Below are 22,885 nucleotides of genomic sequence, written 5' to 3'. Positions count from 1 at the left end.
GAATGTTGATGGTATTTTCACATCAATTGAGGATGTTGTGTCTGCATCTATTGGGAGGATCAATGGACTTCACATTTCCTTCTGCTAATATGAGCATCCATTTATTCAGTTGTGTGTTGATACATACTTTACCCCCGGTATAAATCCCAGTCCTTCAGGTTGAATGATCCTTTTAATGTGCTGTTGGATTCTGCTTGTTATGATTTCTTTAAAGTGCATGCAAGCATGTTCTTCAAAGACACATAGTGTCCTTGCCAAGCCTTTGATTTGGGATAATACCATTTCTGCAAAATGAGTTTGGTACTAATTTTTGTGCTTATATATTTTTTTGATGTATGAGAGAATTAGTATTATTTTTCAAATGTTTGTTAACACTCAGCATTGAAGAACTCCTGTCCCAGACTTACCATCAATCTACAATTTAAAAATACAGATTCCATCTTTCTCATTTGAGTTAACCCAGATAACCTATTTCTTTATGATTCATTCTTGGTAGTTGGCATGTTTCTAAAAGTTTATTCATTTTTTGTAATTCATTTAATTGCTTAGAATACGACTGTTCATAAGAATCTCTGATCCTTTTTGTTTATACAATTTCCCTCTGCTCATCTAAGTGGGGCTGATCCCATTCATCCACAAAGACTATGCAGCTTGTGTATGAAATGTCCAGATGAGAGACTGATTTCATGCCTGGCCTCCTGCCCCTGGTCAGAGGGAGCGTGGACTACATCAATATAGAAGGGAATATTGTGATCTGGATGATAAAATGAGGAAATGGCAAATGTCCCAAGAAAGGAGAGAAGATTTCTGAAGGAAGAACTCTGGCTAGGGTGAGGAGGGAGAGAGGCCATGCCTTAGTGAAAGTAGGGAAAATAAAATGATCAAAACATTTGAGGTTGAGCCTAAAATCATTATATCATGATTAAAGAAAAGATGCATTTTAAAAAATGAGAGTATGGTCGCCATGGTAATCCGTGACTAGTTCACAAATTCAAACCATTCAAACTCACAACATTTAAACTGCATAGTTGGTGGAAGGCACAAAAGAACCTGTGGAAGAACAGGACTCCAACACTGTGGGAGGTCAAAGAATAATTTGAATACTGATCCCTTAATAGGATAATGACAGTAGGATCCCTGCAGTACAGATCATGTCCAAGCAAGGATTGTGGTGAAAGTGTAGCCTGAGATGACCTGAGAATGTTCTCATGGACTTGCTCAGTGTGGAGACACATGTGGAATTGACCAGAGGTCCAGGAAGGACTATGGTTCAGGTGAAGGAAGAACTGGGTCAGGGAGAAAGTATCCCCAAGCAAATGAAATAGTGAAATAAACTCCAAAATCCAAGAAGTATGGTTGAGATATTGACCTCATTCATTTCATTGTTAACCTAAATGAACATCTTATCGTTTCCTCTGCAATTACATTTTGGAAACTAATTCTGTTCCTGAAAGAATCAGACAAAAATGCCAGACCAAAAAGTAGCTTTTATTCATGCTGCAGTTCTCAGGATGCAGGGTCCTTTGTTATCCTGGGTTATCAACCATGATGTGAGTGCTGGTTCTGCTGGACCTTCCATGTTATGGAGTTTGTGTGGAGCACTGGGGAATATTGAGCAGCAATCTTGACCTCAGCCTTCTGCATTACAGTAGCCCGGCCCAAGATGTGAGCACCACAAATGTCTCACATCATTGTAGTTTGACCCATGGGTACGAAGGGAGGTTGAAAGCACTGTGTCTGATGAGTTTTTAACAGTTATCGACTTGGCAGAAGAGTGTGTGTCATGAAAATCCAAGACACAAGTGCACAGGGTAGTCTGCCTGTTATAAGGATCATGCTCTTTAGAGAGTAGAGAGTACAGAAATGTAGGTTGAAGATAAAACATAGCCTGGGGCTCAGAGGAATATGTGCCTTATACCCTGCACATTTGTCTTTCACACAGGCCACCTGTCCCCTGCTCAGTGTCCTAAATGCTTGATGTGCCTTGATTTCCACCTTCTTTGTCCACCTCCTGCTGTGATCTGTTGTTCCCAGGAATCCCTGGAATCCAGACTCTAGAAGTGTCTCTCCAGGCCCTGAAACACAGAACTGCACATTCCATCATCTTCTTCTCCTCCTAAACCCTAATACTATTGTAAATCTATGTCTTAAAAATAATTCTAAATAATTATTTCACATTTGGGGCCTTATTTCCCTCAATAAAATCTTCTAAGCCATCAGTAAGATAATGTTCCTGGGCTGGTGTAACTCAATTCTCTGCACCTGCCCAGCATTCATGAAGACCTGGATTCTGTCCTAGGCACAGCAAGGTCATAATAAGGAGAAAATGTTCCCAAGTGACACAATGTTTGGTGTTTTTCTAGTCTCCCAGCTGTGCGTGGGAGTCTCGGGGAACTTGTTCCTCTTCCTGTTGTACATGTACACCTTCTCAGTCCAGCGTCACATGAAGCTTATGGATCCCATTTTTTTCCACCTCACCTTGGCCAATACTTTGACAATCACGTTCACATTGATACCACATATAGCGTCATCCTTCGGAGTAAGACAATTTTTGGACGATGTTGGTTGCAAAGCAGTCCTGTATGTGTACAGAGTGACGCGGGGTGTTTCCATCTGCACCACCTGTCTCCTGAGTGCCTTTCAAGCCATCACTGTCAGTCCTAGTAACTCTAAGTGGGCATGGCTTAAATTTAAACTCCATACACAGATTTGTCCCTCGTTCCTTTTCTTTTGGATCATCAACATGCTTATATACATCCACGTCATTGAAACCATAACAGCCACTAGAAATTTGACTCTGGTTGGTCGTGCCTATGTTCATCCATACTGCCAAACCAGGCAGTTTGGAAACCAAAACTCAGGGACATTTCTAAGTCCCATCTTGATTCATGACCTAGTGTTTGTGCCCCTCATGATTGGCACCAGCCTGTACATGGTGAATCTCCTCTACAGACACCACAGGAGAACCCAGCACCTCCACAGCTCCCACGTCTCCTCCCAGACATCTCCGGAACACAAAGCCACCAGGACCATCCTCCTGCTTGTAAGTTGCTTCGTGGTCTTTTACTTCTCAAACAACTATTTGACTCTTTATTCCTTTTATGCACACAAGAAAATCCCAAGGCTGGCGGGGCTGAGTGGAGTTCTATCTTCGTGCTACCCAACCATCTGTCCATTTTTGCTGATGAAAAATAATAAAATTGTTTCCCAATTTACTTCATCCTTTTCACAATAAGAATTACAGGTTTCTGTGGCTGGGGATGTGGCTCAAGCGGTAGCGCGCTCGCCTGGCATGCGTGCAGCCCGGGTTCGATCCTCAGCACCACATACAAACGAAGATGTTGTGTCCGCCGAGAACTAAGAAAAAATAAATGTTAAAATTCTCTCTCTCTCTGTCCCCCTCTCACTCTCTCTTAAAAAAAAAAAAAGAATTACAGGTTTCCAAAGAGCATTTGATGGCTGAAATGACCCACCAAGCTTATAAAGAAGAGAGTCCCTCGTGTTTCATCTAGGAAAAGGTTTTTTCTTGTTAACTTGACCACTTCAAATGGCACTAGTCTGAATTCATATGCTATACAAATCTATTGTGCTCTCACAATTAGGAGACTTAGTTTGAGTAAGTGTATGTATGTATCACTGCAACAATTTTCATATTGATTACATCCTTAAATTATTATTCTTTTTAAAGTGAGTGCATTTTCTATATGACATTAAAATGATTTATCTGCTTGCTTTGGCTTTTCTAAATACAGCTACAGAAAATATAAAATTACATTTGTGGATTTCATACTTCTATTAAAATGTGCTGGCCTAAGAAACTGCTTCTATGTATCTGTGTTAGGGAGCTATTTTGCTACTTTGACTAAAGGACCAGACCAGAACCACTTTGAAGGAAGACAGGATTATCTGAGGGCTCATTGTTTCAGAGGTCTTAGTCTATAGACTGGCTCCAATCCTCAGGCACAGCGTTAAAGAGAACATCATGGTGGGAGACTGTGGCAGAGGGAAGCAGCTTCCACCATGGTGATCAGGAAGCAGAGAGAGCGCTTTCCACTTGCCAGAAACAAATATATATACCCCAACACTGTGCCCCTAATTCTCACCTCCTGCAGCCACACCCTACCACTTCACTTAATTCACTGATTGGGTTAAAACTCTTATAACCTAGTCATTTTGAAGCCAGATTTAAAGATGGGTAGTTACTGTAGTTAGGTAAATCGGGTCTAATATCGAGTAGGATAAAGAAAATGGAGACCATTATGGAGAATGGATCCAGGAAACCAGAACAACACCTGGGGAAATTGAAAAGTGAATGTCCTCAAGGCCCGGAACCCATCCTAAGGAACTAATGAAGCAGCTCCCAGCAAACAGGGAGGTGCTAATCAGACCACCCCAGGCCCTTCCTGCCCAGGTTACTCCCCCCAGCTCCATCAGTCCCCCTATCTCCCACTTTTTGGCCTTCCCACCTGCTTTCTATCACTGCAGGATAGAAGGAAACAAAGGACAGGAATGTGGGAGACTAAAAAAAAGACCTTAGACATAAAAAAGGGAGGACCTCTCCTTTCCACGGATTCCGCCTTTCTGCCTTTTGGGTCCCCTTCTTCCTCTGGGAGGAAGTCTTTTCTGCTGTCCTTTAATAAAGCCTCCACTTTCCACTCTACACTTGGCCTCAGCGTGCTTCTCTGGTGTTATACTTCAGCATTTGGGGAAGCAAGGACTCGTCATCGATAAACAGCAGTAACAATTTCTCCTCTGAACCTTCTTGCATTGTCTCACACATTGTAAGAGTCTGGCGAACGTCGGAGGAAGAGACCACCAAGAGACCAACTCATGCAACAGCAAAAGGGGGTTTATTGAGGATCCAATCCAGCGCACTGGGGCTCCAGGCTCACTCAAGAAGGGAGAGTGGCCAAGAGCCCCGAGCAGGGGTTGAGCAGTGCTTAAGTACACTTTTTGGGGAGGGGGGGGCTTTGCATACATCAGAGCAAATCATCATGAAGCGCGGGAAAATTGAACAACAACTCTCAAACATGATTAGTACATTCATTGGCGGGAACAGGTCGGGCGGGGGTGATAGGTCAGTCCAAAGAAGGGGGGTACATTCAAACTGATTGGTTTGGGCCCTGAGGTGCCTACGTGCTGAGCTGCACTGGGTCCAGGTTGTTAAACAACTAAGTGGGCAGTACCGGGCATTGTCTTAACTGCCTCAGGAATTTCAGGTTCTGTGTGCAGTTCAGAAACTTTACAATACCTATGTAAGGGTCCGCGAAGCGTCAGAGAAGGAGAGACCACACGAGACTAGCTCCATGCAATGGCAAGGGGGATTTATTAGGGATCCGTTCCAGCGCGCTGGGACTCCGTGCTCACTCAAGAAGGGAGAGCAGCCCAGAGCCCAGAGCAGAGGTCAAGCAGAGCTTAAGTACACTTTTTGGAGAGGGTGGGGAGCTCAGAACAAATCATCATGAGGCGCGGGAAAATTGAACAACAACTGATACATGATTAGTCTGTTCATTGGCGGGAACAGGCTGGGCAGGGGTGATTGGTCACTTCTAAACTGGGTACACATTCAAACTGATTGGTTCGGGCCCTGTGACAAACTGCACAGGGCCCTAGGCTGAATGGCCAGTAGGGCGTTGTCTTAACTATCTCAGGAATCTGGGTGTAACAGAGGAACTTAATAATACCTAATCTTTTACATTTTAATTCAAGCTTTCCAGCTTAGAAACTTTACCCTTTCACCTAGTCCTTTACATTTTAACTTCAGTTTCATTTATCCTTTCAACATGAGCTTTTGGTGGACACCTCACATCCAAACCATAAGATTCTGCGCCTGGCCCCCAAAAGCTCACACTCACCTGACCATGCAAAATATATATAGTCCATTCCCAAGAGTCCCCATAGTCTCAACAGTTCCAAGATTGCTCATTGTTCAAGTGCAAAGTCTTCTCTGAGGCTCAAAGTAATCTCACATTGTGAGCGCCTGTAAAAATAAAAGCAATTTACAAGTGTCCAATATATAAAGGTATAGAGTGAACATTTCTATTTACAAAACTAGGGGCATAGAGAAGGGATGGAACCAGAGCTAGATCGAATTCCAGTTGGGCAAACAAGTCCTGTTCTCCTGTCCAGCCCTTGGGGCACAGGGCATCATCTTGTTCTCTCCAGGCCTTTCTGTGGGCTCTTCTCTGCTTGATTCCTGCAGCTTTTGTAGGATGATGTCTCACATTACTGGCATTTCTTAATCTCAGGTGTCCACTGCAGCTTTGGCTTCCTCCTCATATCTCCACACTTGGACTTCTGGGGGACCCTGCAGGGACTCAGGCCCTGCTATGCTTTTCCTGGCCTCCAAGGCCTTCCTTAGAAATCTTAGTGGAAGCCTCCATGACGCCCTAACTCCAGCATCCTGCAGTCCTGTTGAATTAGCACCATGTGCTTGATGCCAAGTTCTACTGCCATCTCTCCATTTCAAGCAGCAGCCAAGCCTCCTGGGACACTGGCAGTAGTAGCCTCTGAGTGTGTGGGTAGCTGAGCATGTTGAAAAACTTCCTAGGCCCCCTTGTGCAAAAAGTATGCCCCAAAAGTCTTTTCTCAAGAGAATTTTTACTTTCATTTTCTTGAGTCTGAGATGGGTGTGGTCCTGCCAATTCCGGAGATGCCTTCAGGCCATCTTTCATGTTGTCTCTGGGCAAAGTCTTTAGCATTTCTTTAGTGGCCTTAATGTCTTTAAAAACTGCAACTTCCTTAGTGTGCTTTTATTCTGGCCTTACAAATCCAGGTTTTTCAAATCTTTCTGCTCTGCTTTCTGCTCCTGAATATCACAATGAACTTGGCTAAAAGCCACCAGCTATATCAATGCCACCACCTGAATGCTATGATGCCTAGAAATTACTTCTTCCCAGTTAAGAAGTCAGTTACTTTTAAAAATCAGCCTCACAGAAGGTCTCAGGACATGGACAAAATGCAGACACCTTCTTAGCCAGAATAGAACCCCAATGGCCTCTAGTCCAATTACCCATAGGGTCCTCCTCTTTCTCTAAACTCTCTTGATCCCTCTCTTCACTGTCCATGATGCTATTGGCATTCTGGTCTTTTGAGCTCCCATCAGAAAGCTGCACTGATGACAGTCTAAAGCATTTCCAGCTTGCATTGCTAAGCATCTCAAAATTCCTCCCACCAATTCCAAAATGCTCCACAAACTTATGAACCACGTTATCAGGTTAGTCCAGCAACAACCCCAATTCTTGGTACCAATTTCTGTATCAGTCAAGGTTCTTTAGGGGAACAGAATCAACAGGAAGTATTGAAAGGGTAAAGTTTCTAAGCTGGAAAGCTTGAATTAAAATGTAAAAGATTAGGTAATATTAAGTTCCTCTGTTACACCCAGAACCTGAAATTCCTGAGATAGTTAAAACAACGCCCTACTGGCCATTTAGCCTAGGGCCCTGTGCAGTTTGTCACAGGGCCCGAACCAATCAGTTTGAATGTGTACCCAGTTTAGAAGTGACCAATCACCCCTGCCCAGCCTGTTCCCGCCAATGAATGGAGTAATCATGTATCAGAGTTGTTGTTCAATTTTCCCGCGCCTCATGATGATTTGTTCTGATGTATGCAAAGCCCCCCACCCTCTCCAAAAAGTGTACTTAAGCTCTGCTTGACCTCTGCTCTGGGCTCTGGGCTGCTCTCCTTTCCTGAGTGAGCCTTGAGCCTCAGCGCGCTGAATTAGGATCCTCTTCAATAAACTCCCTCCTGCCCATTGCATGAAGCTGGTCTCTTGTGGTCTCTTTCTCCAACGATTCGCCGGATCCTTACAGTATGATTACAAAAGGGGGATTTATTAGATTGGCTTACATGACTGTCAAGTCAGTGGCGGTGACCTAGGCAAGCACCAAGCAGGAACAAAACACAAACAGGGCGCATGCGCACAGGAAAGAAACATTAATCAGAAGCCCAAGGAAATGCCTGTCAATCAGGGGGATCTCCTGAGAAACACCTGTTAATCAGCAGGACCCCCTGGCCAATCCTGGAATTTCCCAGCTCCCCTGACCAACTCCAGTGGGACAAGGGACCCTAAAAATCCCTCTTCCTGTTCCAAGCCCTTCCCTTCCTGCCATGAGCCCCATAAAATTCCAGTCCAGTCGAGGTCCCACGTGGTTTCTCTCCAGACCTTTCTCCTGTCCACTCTGTCAGTCTGATGGAGTTCCCCCCAGGAGAGTCTCAAATAAAGCCTCCTTTGGTGGTCTTTTTAAATCTGCCTCCTTTGGGCTGGGGCTGTAGCTCAGTGGTAGAGCGCTTGCATAGCATGTGTGAGGCACTGGGTTCGATCCTTAGCATTGAAAGACCTAAGCAATTTCATTCTGCTTGGGATCTTATTTTGCTCTGAAACTTAACCTCTGACTTATTGTAATCCTAAAGTCAAGAAAAAATCTACAGAAAAGCTCTGTGTAAACAGTTCAGTTCTCAGAAAAGCCGGAAAAGCAGCAGATAGGCTAAGATAACCACATATCTGAAATTCCAGGTGACTTCCACCTAGGTGTGGTGACCAATATCTAAACTAGAAGCCCTGCAGTTTGGCACGCACTCCCCTTGCGACATCCTTATGGTTTAAACCAATCAGTTTAAATGAATCCCCCTCTTGTAGTGACCAATCCTTCCTACCCAACTTGTTCCCGCCAGTGAATGTGCTAATCATGTTTTAGAATTGTTATTTGATTTTCCCGCGGTGTGTGATGATTTGCTAGGAGATGCTATGATGTATGTGGGGGTCCCTGCCTTCTCCAAAGAATGTATAAAACTGCTGCAAAACCTGGGCTCGGGGCCTCTTAGCGTCACCTGTTGCTGTGTGTGTGTGGAGGACCGAACTAGCTCGCAATAAACACCTCTTTGCTGCTTACATCGATCTTGGGTCTCTGGTGGTCTTTGGGGGTCCCGAATTCGAGCATAACAGCATCACAAAAAAATAAATTAAATAAAGGCATTCTATCCATCTACAACTAAAAAAATGTTGTTTTTTTTTAAATTCTGCCTCCTTTGGTTGCTACCCACCTTGCCTGATCTCACAATGACCTGAAGCTAAATGGAGGAACCAGTAGCTCCAAGTGGCAATGTGTATTTGTGGGATACAGCCCAAGAGGCTGAAGCCTCAGAACAAGAGGGATCAACAGTGCTACCCTAGTCCAAGGCCCACGGGTTCAGGAAACTCCCAAGAGAATCATTGGCAGAGTCCACTTTGGACAAGTGAAGAAAAGTGAGTCTGAGATCCTCAGGTGATCATAGCAGCAATCAAGAACCCATTCAAGATTTGAGCTTGCGTCTGCTGCTGCTTCCTTGGTCTTCCAACTTTTATTCCATCCAAGGCACTGTCCTATTGGACAGTGGTTCCCATGCTTAGGAAGGGTCTCCACTTCAGTACACTGTCCCACGTTCCAATCATTTCTAGACACACACTCACTGACACACCCAGAAGCCTCTTAATCATCAGCATCTCTTAACCCAATCAAGTGGACAATTCAAATGAACCACTGCAGTATCCCACAAATTCCCATTGCCCACTTTACGTAATCTAGTTACAACTGTAGGGCTTGGACTACTCCAGTGTCCTATGAGCAATCAGACATCATAACCCAGGGGACTACACAGGCTCCTCAGGTGCAGGGATCATTTCTGTGATATGAGGAAAGCTCTACAAATAGAGCTGGGGAGGAGAACTGAGAGGCCTAGAGATTCACTCACTCTGAGCCTGCAGTGAGCAGCCCTGGGGCGTCTCTGATGTCAGCAGAAACCTCTCCACAGTGACGCCCACTCACATTGGATGGAGGGCTTCCTATCTGGATGCAGTCTCTCATGTCTGAGCTGACATGTGTCTTCTCTCAGTCATTCTCCATGAGAGGCAGAGAGATCCTTCCATGTGCTGTCATCACAGACTTTGCAGACTCCTTGCCCCACACCCCTTTCCTTCACTTCCACCTCCCCTACCTGAAGCCCTCCTCCTATTGCAGTCAGGGTTTCACTCAGGTTTTCTGTGGTGGTCCTTGCCTGCTTTTACCACCACTGTGGCTCAGGATCCTCCTCCTGTGACAACATGATTCTTAGGCTTCTGTGCAACTCTTAAAGTTCACATTCCCACTGTGTCTAGATTTGTGTACTTCAAATGTGACATCCTACACCAGAATGAGTTTAATCCTTTGAATGAACGAATATTTCTCAACTTGATTCAAAACTCTCTACTTCCTCCTCCGGCTGCGTCAATCACAGTACCATGTGGATGTGCAGATCAAGTACCTTTAGCTTAGGAACTGTTTCTCAGTGAGTTATTTCCTTCAAAAGCTCTTGTATGTCCCTTGTCATTGTCACTCCTTGTCAGCATGTCTGAGCTGCATCCTGGAAGCTCCCCAGCCCTCTCTGCCTTCCTCCCTTCATGATCCTCTTGAGGAATGAAATCTGATTTTTACCTTTTCCTTGATCTTCTAATCTCAATCCAGGTTTCAGCAGAGGCCTACCTGCCCTTCAAGTCCACCCATTCTTCTAATTGTTAAATCTCTTGTATTATTGGGCCAAATGTCCTGAAATGTTGTGCTCGCTGAGTTTTCACAGTGGACACACCTAGGTTTCCACCTGGACCAGGAAAGAGCATCGGCAGCTTCCTGAAACCTCAGCAAGGCCTGCACTCAACACACACTTCCCAGGAACACACTCCCTCCACCGGGCTCTGCGCGCCAATTCTCCTGGAACTCCCTGCAAGAACTCAACTGGAACTTCAAAGTAGCGGGTGCCCTGAAACAGCAGCATTGGCCCTAATCCCGGAGCCGCCCTATTCCCGGAGCAGGGTCACCTTTCAACCATTCCCACTAGCAAAATGCCAGGCGTCATTCCGACTAAACTGTGGCTCTCAACAATGAAACCTCTTTTATCTCTCAATATGGCATAAGATGTGTAGGAGGGTCATGGTCTTTGTATTCATCATATTAGTGCATTATAGGTGTATGTAAGAGTAGGTTTCATTTTAACATAATCAGAGATGCTTGTGGTGTGATTTCTTCCACTTCAGTCCACAGTGTCTCCTCCCACCCTCTTTTTCTCTCATCCACCATCCCCCACTCTACTCCTGTGGCCTTGCCCCTTCTGTTTTTTGATAGTATAAATTGGACTTTATAGGACCACAGGAAGTTGGAATTTGCTGTGGTAAGTTTACACATGTACACCACATAATTTGGACACCCTGATTCCACATTCCTGCCCTTTCTCATGGCTCTTCCTTCCTCCTCAATCCTGTTTCCTCTCTTCTGATTGTCCTTCCATCTTTGTGGTGTCCCTGGTTTTCCCGTCTTTGTTCAAACATGAGAGAACACACATGACCCCTGTCTTTCTAGGTCTGGTTTCTTTCCCTAGGCATGATGTTCTCCAGTTCCATCTATTTTACTGAACATATCACTATTTCACTCTTCTCTGTGGCTGAGGGAAACTGCATCATGTGCATATATCACAGATTCATTGTCCACTCATGTGCTGATGAACAAGTGGGTGTGTCCCATAATTTGGCTGTGGCAAATTGTCCTGATGCTGAGGGCCATTGCCAAGTAGGAATGACGCATCGAAATTTCCTTGCCAGCGTACCCCATGTTGCTTAGAGGAAGGACTCATGGAAATGGACTTGCCTTGGACATTCGCTGTGACATTGCATGTATGTTTGAGAAAGGTGACCCTGCTCAAGGACCAGGGTGGATCCAGGTTTAGGGTGTATCCTGCAGGTTTTAGGAAGTATCCCGCTCCTTGGGTTTAGGGTGTTCCTGGTTTAGGACAATTTGGGTTTAGGGCGGTTCCAGGTTTAAGATTATTCCTGCTGGGAATAGGGCGTATCCTGCTGCCTGAGTTCCCGTTGAGTTCTCCTGGGATTCAGAAAGTATTTGGAAAAAAGCCTGGTGGAGTACATGATTTTGGAGGCAGAACTTGGATTTCCCCAGAACGTGTTGGTAGAGGGCTGGTGTGAGTTCGGGAATAAAGAATTGCTGTTTGAATCTACAAAGCTGTGAGTGGCTCGTAATCTTGTGCCCAGCCAGACTGCGGCATCCTGATATAAATATCCATGGACCTTTGTTAATAATATACTCAAATTGAAGTTGTTCTATGCATATCAAGGGGTGGGATAGCTGGTCATGTGGGTTTTCCATTCCTAGTTTGTAGAGTCACCTCCCTTCTGCTGCTCAAAGTGATTGTACTAATTTGCTGTCCACCAGCATGTATGAGTGTACTTTGCCCAGACGGACTTGCCAGCATTTAATGTTATTTGTATTCTCAAAGATGCCCTTCTAATGCAAGTGAGAGGAAAACACAATGGAATTTCTATTTGTATTTCCATGATTCCTAGAGACACTGAACTTTTTTCATATATTTGTTGGCCATTTGTACTTCTTTGAAAGTCCCTGTTCTTTTGCCCGCTTGTTGATTGGATCATTTGGTTTTGGGTGCTAAGGTTTTTGAGTCTACATATATTTGTATTATCCCCTGCCACAGTAGTTTCTGGCAAAGATGATCTCCTATTCTTCAGACTCTCTTTCATGCTCTGAATCATTTCCTTTGTTGTGCAGAAGCTTGTATTTTGATGTCATCCCATTTATTTTTTTGTGAATCATTTCTTGAGTTTAGGGGTCTTGTAGCTGAACTTGGAGCCTGTGTTTTCATGTAGGAGAGTCAATCCTGTGTTTCCTTCTAGCAGTTGCAGAACTCCTGGTTCAATTCCTAGGAGTTGGATCCACATTCCTTTGGGGCTTTTGTGCAGTGTGAAGATAGGGATCCAGTTTCATTCTTCTACATATAGATATCCAGCTTTCCCACACCATTTGTTTTAAAGGCTCTTTTCGGGCTGGGGATGTGGCTCAAGCGGTAGCGCGCTCGCCTGGCATGCGTGCGGACCGGGTTCGATCCTCAGCACCAGATACAAACAAAGATGTTGTGTCCGCGGAGAACTAAAAAATAAATATTAAAAAAAAAATTCTCTCTCTCTCTCTCTCTCTCTCTCTCCCTCTTCCTCTCCCTCCTCTCTCACTCTCTTTAAAAAAAAAAGGCTCTTTTCTCCAGCATATGTTTTTGCCACCTTTGTTGATTACCAGAGAGTTGCCTCTATGTGGGTCTGTCTCTGTGTCATCTGTTCTGTTCCATTAATCTTCATGTCTGTTTTGATGCAATACCATACTGTTTTTGGTACTACAACTCTGTAGTATAATCTGAGATCAGGTATTGTGATGTCTCCAGCATCTCTCTTCTCACTGAACACTGCTTTGGCACTTCATGGTCTCTTATTCTTCCAAGGGAATATCAGGACTCTTCTTCTACTTCTGTGAATAATGTTATTTGTATTTTGATGGAGATTGCACTAAATCTGAATGTTGCTTTTGGTAACGTGGCCATTTTGACAAGATTAATTCTGCCTGTCCAAGCACATGGAGGTCTCTCCATCATCTATGGGATTCCTCCGTTTCTTTCTTCAACGTTCTACAGTTTTCATTGTAGAGATCTTTCACCTCCTTGGTTAGATATATTTTAAAGTATTTTATTATACATTTTTGGAAGCTATTGTGAATAAGATAGATAGGAAAGTCTCAGTCTGTTCATTATTGGGGAACAGGAAAGCTACTGATTTTTGTATGCTGATCTTGTGTCCTGCTAGATGCTAAGTTTCTTAATCAGTTCTAGAAGTGTTTGGTGGAGGTTTTGGGGTCTTCAAATGATGAGATCATGTCATCAGCAAATGGGGATAATTTCACCACTTTTCCTAATTATACCCCTTTAATTTCCCTCTTTAATCCAATTGCTCTGGCCAGCATTTCAAGACACTTATTGAGTGTGAGTTCTAAATTTGGACATCTTTTTTTTCCCTGATGTTAGAGAAATGTTTATGATTTCTCTCTATTCACTATAATGTTGGCTTTTGTTTGTCCCATGTAGCCTTTAGAATGTTGAGGTAGGTTTCTCCCTTTGTAGTTTTTTGAGCATTTTAAAGATGATCATATGATTCTTGTTCTTCATCCTATTTATGTGGTGACTCACATTTATTGATTTGCATGTGCTAAAACCACCTTGCATCTCTGGGATGAAATGCATTTGGTCATGGTGTACTATCTTATGTTTTATAAAATTGTATTAGGGCCTTATATGTACATATGATATTGGGCAACATTTTGACATAATTATACCAGCAAGGAATGTAATTTGCTCAAATTCAGTCCCCAGTACTTCCCCTCCTCCCTTTCCCAGTCCCATTTCCTCTATTCTACTGGTCTTTCTTCTGTGTATTATACATTTTAAAAATCCATGCGTATAGGTAGACATAGGATATTTTGGTTGATTTCATTCCACTGTTCCTCCCTTTTTCTGTCCCTCCTGTCTCCCCCTCAATCCTCTTTCTGTACTCCACTGATCTTTCTTCTATTTTGATGGGGTTCCTCTCCCCTGCCCCCATTTTGCTCTAATTCCTGCTCATGAGAAAAAAAGATTGACCCTTGACTTTCTGAGTCTGGCTTATTTCACCCAGCGTGATGGCCTCCAGTTCCATCAATTCACTGGCAAATGCCATAATTTCATTTCTTTATTGAGGAGTAAAACTCCATTGTGTACATACACCACATTTTATTTATCCATTTTTCTGTCAATGAGCACCCAAGCTGGTTCCATAACTAGGTTGTCTTGAAGTGCTCTGCTATGGACATTGAAGTGGCTATGTCACTACAGCAAACACATCTTTTGGATAAATACCAAGGGTAGGATCCCTGGGCCATATGTTGGTTCCATTCCTACCTTTTGGAGGACTCTCCCTACTGCTTTCTTGAATAATTATTGAGTGTAATAATTTGCAGTGCCACCAACAATGTATAAGAGTAGCTTTCTCTGTACATCCTTGGCAGCATTTATTATTATATTATTGATGATCATCATTCTGACTGCAGCGAGATGAAATTTCAATGTAGTAGGATTTGAATTTCCTTGATTGTAGAGAAGTTGAACATTTTTCTCACATACTGCTTGGCCATTTGTACTTCTTTTTTCTGTTTAGTTATTTTGCCCATTTATTGACTGGGTTATTTGTTTTATCGTGTTAAGATTTTTGAGTTCTTCATGTATACTGGGTATTAATCCCTTGTCAGAGGAATATCTACCAAAGTTCTTCTCCCATTCCATAGGCTCTCTTTTCATGATGTCAATAATTGCCTTGCTGTGCAGAGGAATTTTGATGCTGTTCCATTTACTGATGCACGGTTTTATATCTTGAGCGAGAGTGATCTTGTTAAGGAAGTTAGTGCCTGTGTCATTGATGTTGGCGTGCTGATCCTAAGTTTATTTCTAGCAGTTACAGAATTTCTTGTCTAATTCCTAGGTTTATTTCTGATGCTCTTGGGTTTGAATTGGAGGCAAAGTGAGAGAGAGAGAGATCTAGTTTAATTCTTCTACATATGGATATCCAGTTTTCCCAGCACCATTTGTTAAAAAGGATATCTTTTCTCCAAGGTATGTTTTTAGCACCTTTATCTAGTACTAACTGTAACTATGTGGATGTGTCTGTGTCTTCTATTCTACTCCAATGATACTTGTGTCTGTTCTGGTGCCAACACCATGCTTGTTTTCTCTGTACCTCTGCAGTATGATAGATGATTAGGTACTGTGATGCCTCCAGCATCACTCTTCTTGCAGAGGATGGCTTGGGTATTCTCACTCTCTTTTGTTCTCCATTCTGTGCAGAACTGCATTGAATCTGTATGTTTTTGGTAGTATGGCCATTTTGATAATTTTAATACTCTCTATCCAAATATATAGGAGGTCTTTCCAGCTTGTTCAATTTCTTCAGTGTTCTATTATTTTCACTGTAGAGTGTGGGCTCCCTCGGTCCAGCCAAAGCCCACCGAACTGCTGAGGAGAGTGTGGCAATGGAAGTTGTAAAGAGACCTCCAGTCCAGAGACCAGTTTCACAGAACTTGATCCACTTCATTATTGCATAGGCAGGCTTTTATGCATAGCCTGTCACTGGGCTAATGTAGCTGAGGGTCATAGTGATCCATAGATCTAGCAACACATTTATGAGTTACAAACAATGGGCTAATATTTCAGTGGCAGAAAAGCAGAAGGAAAGGGACATGCTGTTGCCTGAAGGATGGCCAGGTTGCCATGGTGATGGGGCTGAGTGTGGTTAGTGTGCTAACCACAACTTCCAGATTCAGTGTGCTGAACCCTGGGAGTCCCTCACATAGGCAGCATAGGCCACTTTCCAACTCACGGGCCAAACCATGGAGGTCTCACTTCTTTATTTACATTTATTTTTTTCAGGTTACTATAAATGGGATTGTTTTCCTAATTTCTTTTTGAGCAACAACTTTTGGAGTATAGGAAAACGACTGATACATATTGTGATCTTCTATATTGTATTTTGCTGAATTTCTTCAAGAAGTGTATGGTTGGGGTGTATGGGTTTTCTAAATATAGGCTCAGGTAATTAGCAAAAACAGAAAATTTGTTCTTTTTATATATTTTTTCATATAGTTATTTATTCTATATCTGTTCCCTTTAATTCCTTTTCTTGTCTGATTGCTCTGGCTAGAATTTCAAGAATAGGAGTGGTGAGAGTGTACTTCCTCTTCTTGTTCCTGCCTTTAGAAGAAATGCTTATGTTTTCCTATGCTTAGTATGATGTTCACCTTGAGTGTAGTCTTTACAATGTTGAGGTAAATATCTGTGCCTATATTCTCTAGTGTTTTAAACATTAATTCAGCTGAATAATGTCAATTGTTTTTTTTTTCTGCATCTTTTGAGAGAATTATGTGGAAACTGTTTGAGTCATAAAGAGGGGAAAAAATGATGTCTTTGCCAGGAAAAGGCATGGAACTGGTTAGCATCATATTAAGTCACATAAGCCAGACTCAAAAAGTTAAGGGTCATATATGTTCTCTCATATGTGCAAGATAGAGAGAAGAAAGAACAAAAAGGATTTCATGAGAACAGAAGTGAGGCCAGTAGATTCCAGGGTGAAAATCATGGGGTGAAAGGTGAGGTAGTGGGGAATGAAACAGAGCGAATTATTTCATGTGCATTTGCAAACATATCAAATGAATTCCAATAATTCATACAATTATTATACTTCACCAAGAATAATGTTATGCTTAAGTATGAATGCTTTTCAATGCATCCTGTTGTCTAGCTCAGCTTCTTAATGGTTTATCTGTTTCTCACCAAACTTTCAACTTTTCAACTACTTTTTCTTTTTTTTTTTAAGAGAGAGAGAATTTTTTAATATTTATTTAGTTTTTGGTGGACACAACATCTTTATTTTATTTTTATGTGGTGCTGAGGATCCAACCCAGTGCCCTGCGCATGCCAGGCGAGCGAGCTACCGCTTGAGGCACATCCCCAGCCCCTCAACTATTTTTTCTCATATCTTTTCTCACCCCACATTTATTTCTCTTTCCTTCTGTTACTCTGATGTATACATGTGATACTTTTGGTTTTGTCCTACAGGGGTGCACTTTCTTCATTTTCCTTCAAGCCCTTTTCCTCTGTCTTGTTCCTACTGGTTACTACTTACTGATCTATCTGACACTATACCCACTTTCCCAATTGTCATCATTTCTTTCACTTAGGACATTCATGGAGTTTCAATTTTGGTTGCTGTGTTTATGAACTCTATAACTTCCATTCGGTTATCATTATACCTTCTATTCCTTGGGTTTATATTCTCTTTTCAAACATCACCAAGTTCTGGCCATGGCGGTGTACACCTATAATCCCAGCAACTCAAGGGGTGAGGCAATAGGATCCCGAGTCCAAAACTAGTCTCAGCAGATGACCAAGCAACTCTGCAATTCAGGGAGACCCTGTCTCTAAGTAACATATAAAAAAGGGCTGGCAATGGGGCTGAGTGGTTCAGCGCCCAGGCTCAATCCCTGGTACCAAACCAAACCAAACCAAACATCAAACATCAGTAAGTATCAGCATTGCTTTCTTGAAAGGTTAGTTAGCTAGCTTGAGCATTTTTGTAATTCTCCTTTCACTTTAGTGGCAAATACTTTGAACTTCTTTGTTGACTCATTGTTGGGTATGTATTGATTGATGTTCACTATGCAAGGAGAGATTTTTTTGCTCAAACTTCAAAACAATGACCACAAAATTCAGCCTACCAATCTGGTGGCCTCTTCTGAACACAGTCTCACCAGCATGCAAAGTCTGGGCTGGGACCCAATAGACCTCAGTAGCAGGCCACATCTCACCGTGGAGGCCTCTGAGTGAACAGTATATGTTCAACTACAGCACATTTAGTACTGTAATGGTTATGTGTAAACCACTTTTAACACTAGGATAATATTCAAACTTGTGGTCTTAATGATATTTTATTTTTGTTTTTTTCAGAACACATGAATGTTTTAATTCAGAACTTGTGATCCTATTGATATTCAATAGAGAATATGTTCTATTTCCCTGCTTGTTGATATTTTCTGTGAACTCAGGATTCCAGAGTTGGTTTACAACCTTAGCTGTGCTATTCAGATCCAGCCCTAGAATGTATCCATGGGATTGGGCAGAGGTCCCCTGGGCTTAGTTCTCAAACTCCTTTCTATGCTTGTTAGCACATGTATGCACAGGTAGGGTCGAGTGTACGGGTTCATCAGGACTTCATGGGATACTGATTTGTAACCCCTCCATCTTCATGACTGTTAGGTGGAGCAATGGAGATTTGGGAGTTTGTGTATCCCATCTTGAAGAGGAAGCAAATTTTAATTTTAAAGACAGAATGTTACTTTTTTGACAAATGCAGAACATTTTGCTAATGTTGTAAGTACTGTGTGGAAATATAAATGATGAAGCAATTCAGGCTATTAAAATTAACAATTTTAGGCTATTAAAAATTCAGGCTATTAAAAGTAAAAGTTCCTCCTGCCTATGCTTCAGGGAGTGTGGAGGACATTGAAACACAGAGTAATTGCAGGAAAAACAGTGACCCCCCGTGGAGCAGCCAGAATGGTCTCTGGAGACCTGCTAGGGGTCAGCTTGGATCCAGAGCTGTGGCCATTTCCATCAACTGTGTGGATACTTTCAGTGTCTTTCTAGATCCTTGGTTTTACTTAGCACTCCTGATTAATAAACCTAACAGTTACTCCCAGAGGGTCATTGTGTGCCTGGGAGAGGATCCATTGCTTCTCTGGGTGCATCAAAATGATTCATGGTAAACAAGGTCATTGAGGGAGGAGGTGACAAGGTGATGGACGACCCCTGGGAGGAGAGGTGTAGTCATTCTGTCCCTGAAATTGAGGCTCTGCAGGTCAGACACTGCCTTTCCAAGACACCTCACTGTGTCAAAGAGGCTGACTGCCTGGAGAAGGACCCTGCAGCCCTCAGCACCAGGAGTCAGTGAGGTGGGAAGATCCTATATGAATTCCCTTTACCATATCTGAGCTTCTGCAAGGGACTTGAGTCCGTTTCAGATTTTTCTTTCTAATATTTGTCTTAATGTCCCTATATGTTCCTCTCTCTTAATTTCTAATTCTCTTATCTTTTGTATATGCCTGTGCTGTCTCCATTCCTTCATTTCCTGTGTGTGTTAGTGTCTATCATACCTCTGCATATCTCTCAGGGTTTCAACTGAGCTCTGTTTAAAATCTCTGTCCCACATTGATCTTGAGTTTTCTCTTAACACCTATGTGAAACTTCCATTCTGTTCCATACACTGTCTCAGGTGTCCTGTAATCTATGATTTTTCTTAGGTTCTCATCTTCATTTTCATGGCTCATTTGATATTCAGTTATATTTCAAAAGAGTTGCATCCAATTTCATTTCATGCCTGCCTTTCTACTCTACTCTCAGTCTTATGTGTCTCTGCAGCATGCTTCCATATATATACCTTTATCACCTTTTTAAAATTAGTGGACATCAATTTTATTAAAATGCTACAGTCATTTAGAGTAATTTATGTCATCATTTTCCAATTGCAAGCTTAACATTTTTATCATGTCTCATTTCTGATTTTCATCTCCTTTTAAAAATTCTATCTAAATGGTATCCTTCCTAAATGGAGATTTAATAATAGTTTTGTGATAAAATATAGTAATCCAAAAGATTTTGTATGCTGACTTTGTTCCCAATAACCTAGAACAATCTATCATATAATTCAAATAATTTAGTGAATACTTCTGCAGTTTGCCTCCATAAAATTTAATCTGTTTATGAAGAAGGATAATGCTGCCTTCTTTCCAGTGATTATAACCTGCACCTTCTGTATTGACAATCAAGCCCTCTGCAGGCATGAGGAGCAGAAGATACTTTTGAAGATACAGGGAAAGAAGATACTTTTACTCAGATCTGATCTGAGAGGGAGGCTTCCCATGTTTAACCCCAAATATGATACTGTTTATACAGCTGATATAATCTCAAGGTAAGTAAAATCTTCTCTATTGCTACATCCTAAAATTTTTAACTTTTATTATGTGTATTTAATCTCATGATTTTATGGGAAAAATCTATTCTATCTATATAAGTTGATGATGAGTTTTTCCTTTAGAATCTACAACCGTGGCTGATGACACAGCTGAGGTTCACAATGCCACATGAATCTTCATTTTTGGATAACTCAGTTGCTCAGATGCTGGAATTTTTTGCACAATGTGGGTTTCCTATCTGCAATGATTTTTTGCAGACTGATTTTTAAATTTTTTATTATTTTATTTTTATTTGCTCCAATCAGTTATACATTTGTAAATGGAAGTCCACACTCTTGTCATCAATGTTCCAACTGTGTTTCTCTCTGCTGGGAAGGCTATGCTGCCCACAGTGTGATGAACAGAATCCACTCTCCTGCCCTTAGGAAGTGTTTGCAGATGTTTCTGCATCTGCTGTTTGGCATCCTTCACTGTTGAAGCATTATTTGGGATTTCTTTTGGAGGAGTTTTTCCCACTATTTGATGTTATCATGGGGAGCACTGCACTGTGCTTTCTGAAGTTATGAAATATATGGTAACTCAAGTCTTCTAGGAATTTCCCAATAGCTCTCAAATTCCCATATTGGTGGCACAATCAATCACAGTCTCATCTTCACAAACATTTGCAGTTCCCCAATTGCTCTTTCATATTTTTATTTATTTCCTTTTTCTTATATCTCTTCCTCTTTCTTTCTCCCTTTCCCTCTCTCTCTCCCTCTCTTTCTCTCTTTCTCCCCACCTCTCCTCTTGAACCTACCACTGACGTTCATTCCCAGCCCTTTCTATTTTTTAATTTGAGACAGGGTCTCATTAATTTGCAGAGACTGGCTTTCAACTTGCTATCCTCTTGCCCCAGACTTCGGGGTCACTGGATTACAGGAGTGCAACACTACTTCTGACCTCTCACTAACATTGTACACCTGACACTATTGTGCTCTCAAAATAGTAGTACATTCTCATGACAGGGGTGTTAAATGTAGGATTTTTTACAAGAAACTGAGTTTGACTTTGTTTTCCCTTTCTATTCTGGGTTGTTGGTATTATGTGCTCTCCTTTGCCGCGTCCGGCAAAATGGACCGAGTCCGGCGGGAGACGTCGGGGTTAAAAGAGTTCACAGGACACCAAGGTTCTTCATCCAGGGGGAGACTGACTTTATTATCTCAGCTCATACTTATATATTTCTTGCAGACAGAATGGAAAGTTACTGGTAGGCGGGAGCAAGGACGGAGGGGGACAAGTGGTTCTTGTCGACTCATACTAAGCCTTCAACCAGGAACCTTATCAGACCCAAGCAGGTCAGGACGTTCCCACATGACCGTTATAGGCTGAATATGAAAACAGAAACCACAAATCTTTCAAGGCCTTGGGAGCTGGCCTCTTTGGCGTGCACACAAGAAACCAGGGCTGGCGCCAAGCCCCGGGGGCCAGGGGGGATCCGAGCCAGCACTCCTTCATAGAAATTACTTTCTTTATTTTAGAAATTACTCTGCTATTTAGTTCAAATGCCATCACTTCTACAAGGTTCTAATGTACTCTGCACATGTACTTCCAGAAGGCAATCCCCAGTACTGCTTGTAGAGTTTTATTCACCAGGTGACAAGTAAAAGGTGCTTGTGTTTTGAACACATTGAGAGATCAGGGTTTTCCTGTTTGTCTTTTGTGACTTGTAGTTAGGGCTTTGACATAAAGTGCCATGTCACATGAGCTCTTGCACTTGGTGGCCCTCCCTTCAGGGCTGGCTTCTGGCACATTTCCTCCCTGCTCTCAAGTGCCTCAGGAGAAACCTGGGATTTGGCAGTGAGTGTGGGTGTGGTGTTGTCTTTATCTTTATTTCTTCCTTAGAACTTTATATAGTTATACAGAGTAGTTGGATTCATCCTGACAAAATCTTCCATGTGTGGAATTGGACTTTGGTTCACGACCCCCTTTCCCTCCGCTTTCTGCCCTGTGCTTCCCCTCTCCATTTCTCCTTCCTCTGCTTTTAAATTCCTGACATTGTTGTGCAGGTTCCTTGATTAGAAAAGACTGCTTATAATCTCCCACTCTGGTATTTTAATTATCCATGTTTTTACTTCAAATACTTTGATAATATCTATTTTCAAGCATAAAATGTGAAAACTGGGATCCCGGAAATTGTGGTTGGTGACTTTTCAACGTGTCTGACTTCAGTTGCTAGCCTTGCCAGGAAGTGAAAGAGCTTCCCATGTTTTGTCTCTTTGGATGCATATCTGTTCAATGAGCATGTAGTTGTCTTGATGTACATGGTGTAGAGTGTGCTTTGTGATTTGTAAACACAGTGTGGAAGGTGTAATAAGGTAATAAATATACCCATAGCTTCCACTATTTAACAGATAGTCCTACCAAGAATATTTTCATTTCACGCTCTTGCTAAAATTGAAACATCTGACAGAAGTTCCTACTGTCCCCACTCTGTTCACTGG

The 22,885-nt window shown here is 42.3% G+C and overlaps 1 protein-coding gene across 1 annotated transcript; it reads left to right on the top strand.

Annotated features, from left to right (window-relative positions):
* Positions 1-2,326: 2,326 nt before the first annotated feature.
* On the top strand, positions 2,327-3,497 carry LOC308637806 (vomeronasal type-1 receptor 4-like; the record flags this gene model as incomplete). Its single annotated transcript, XM_081274639.1, has 2 exons — positions 2,327-3,244; positions 3,438-3,497. One exon carries the CDS (start codon positions 2,327-2,329, stop codon positions 3,233-3,235), a length of 909 nt encoding a protein of 302 aa, XP_081130765.1. The 3' UTR covers positions 3,236-3,244; positions 3,438-3,497.
* Positions 3,498-22,885: the final 19,388 nt, after the last annotated feature.

The sequence above is a fragment of the Spermophilus citellus genome (assembly GCF_964194105.1).
Source record: "Spermophilus citellus genome assembly, chromosome: 18".
Classification (NCBI taxonomy): Eukaryota; Metazoa; Chordata; class Mammalia; order Rodentia; family Sciuridae; genus Spermophilus; species Spermophilus citellus.
This window is presented reverse-complemented; position numbering and strand designations above follow the sequence as displayed.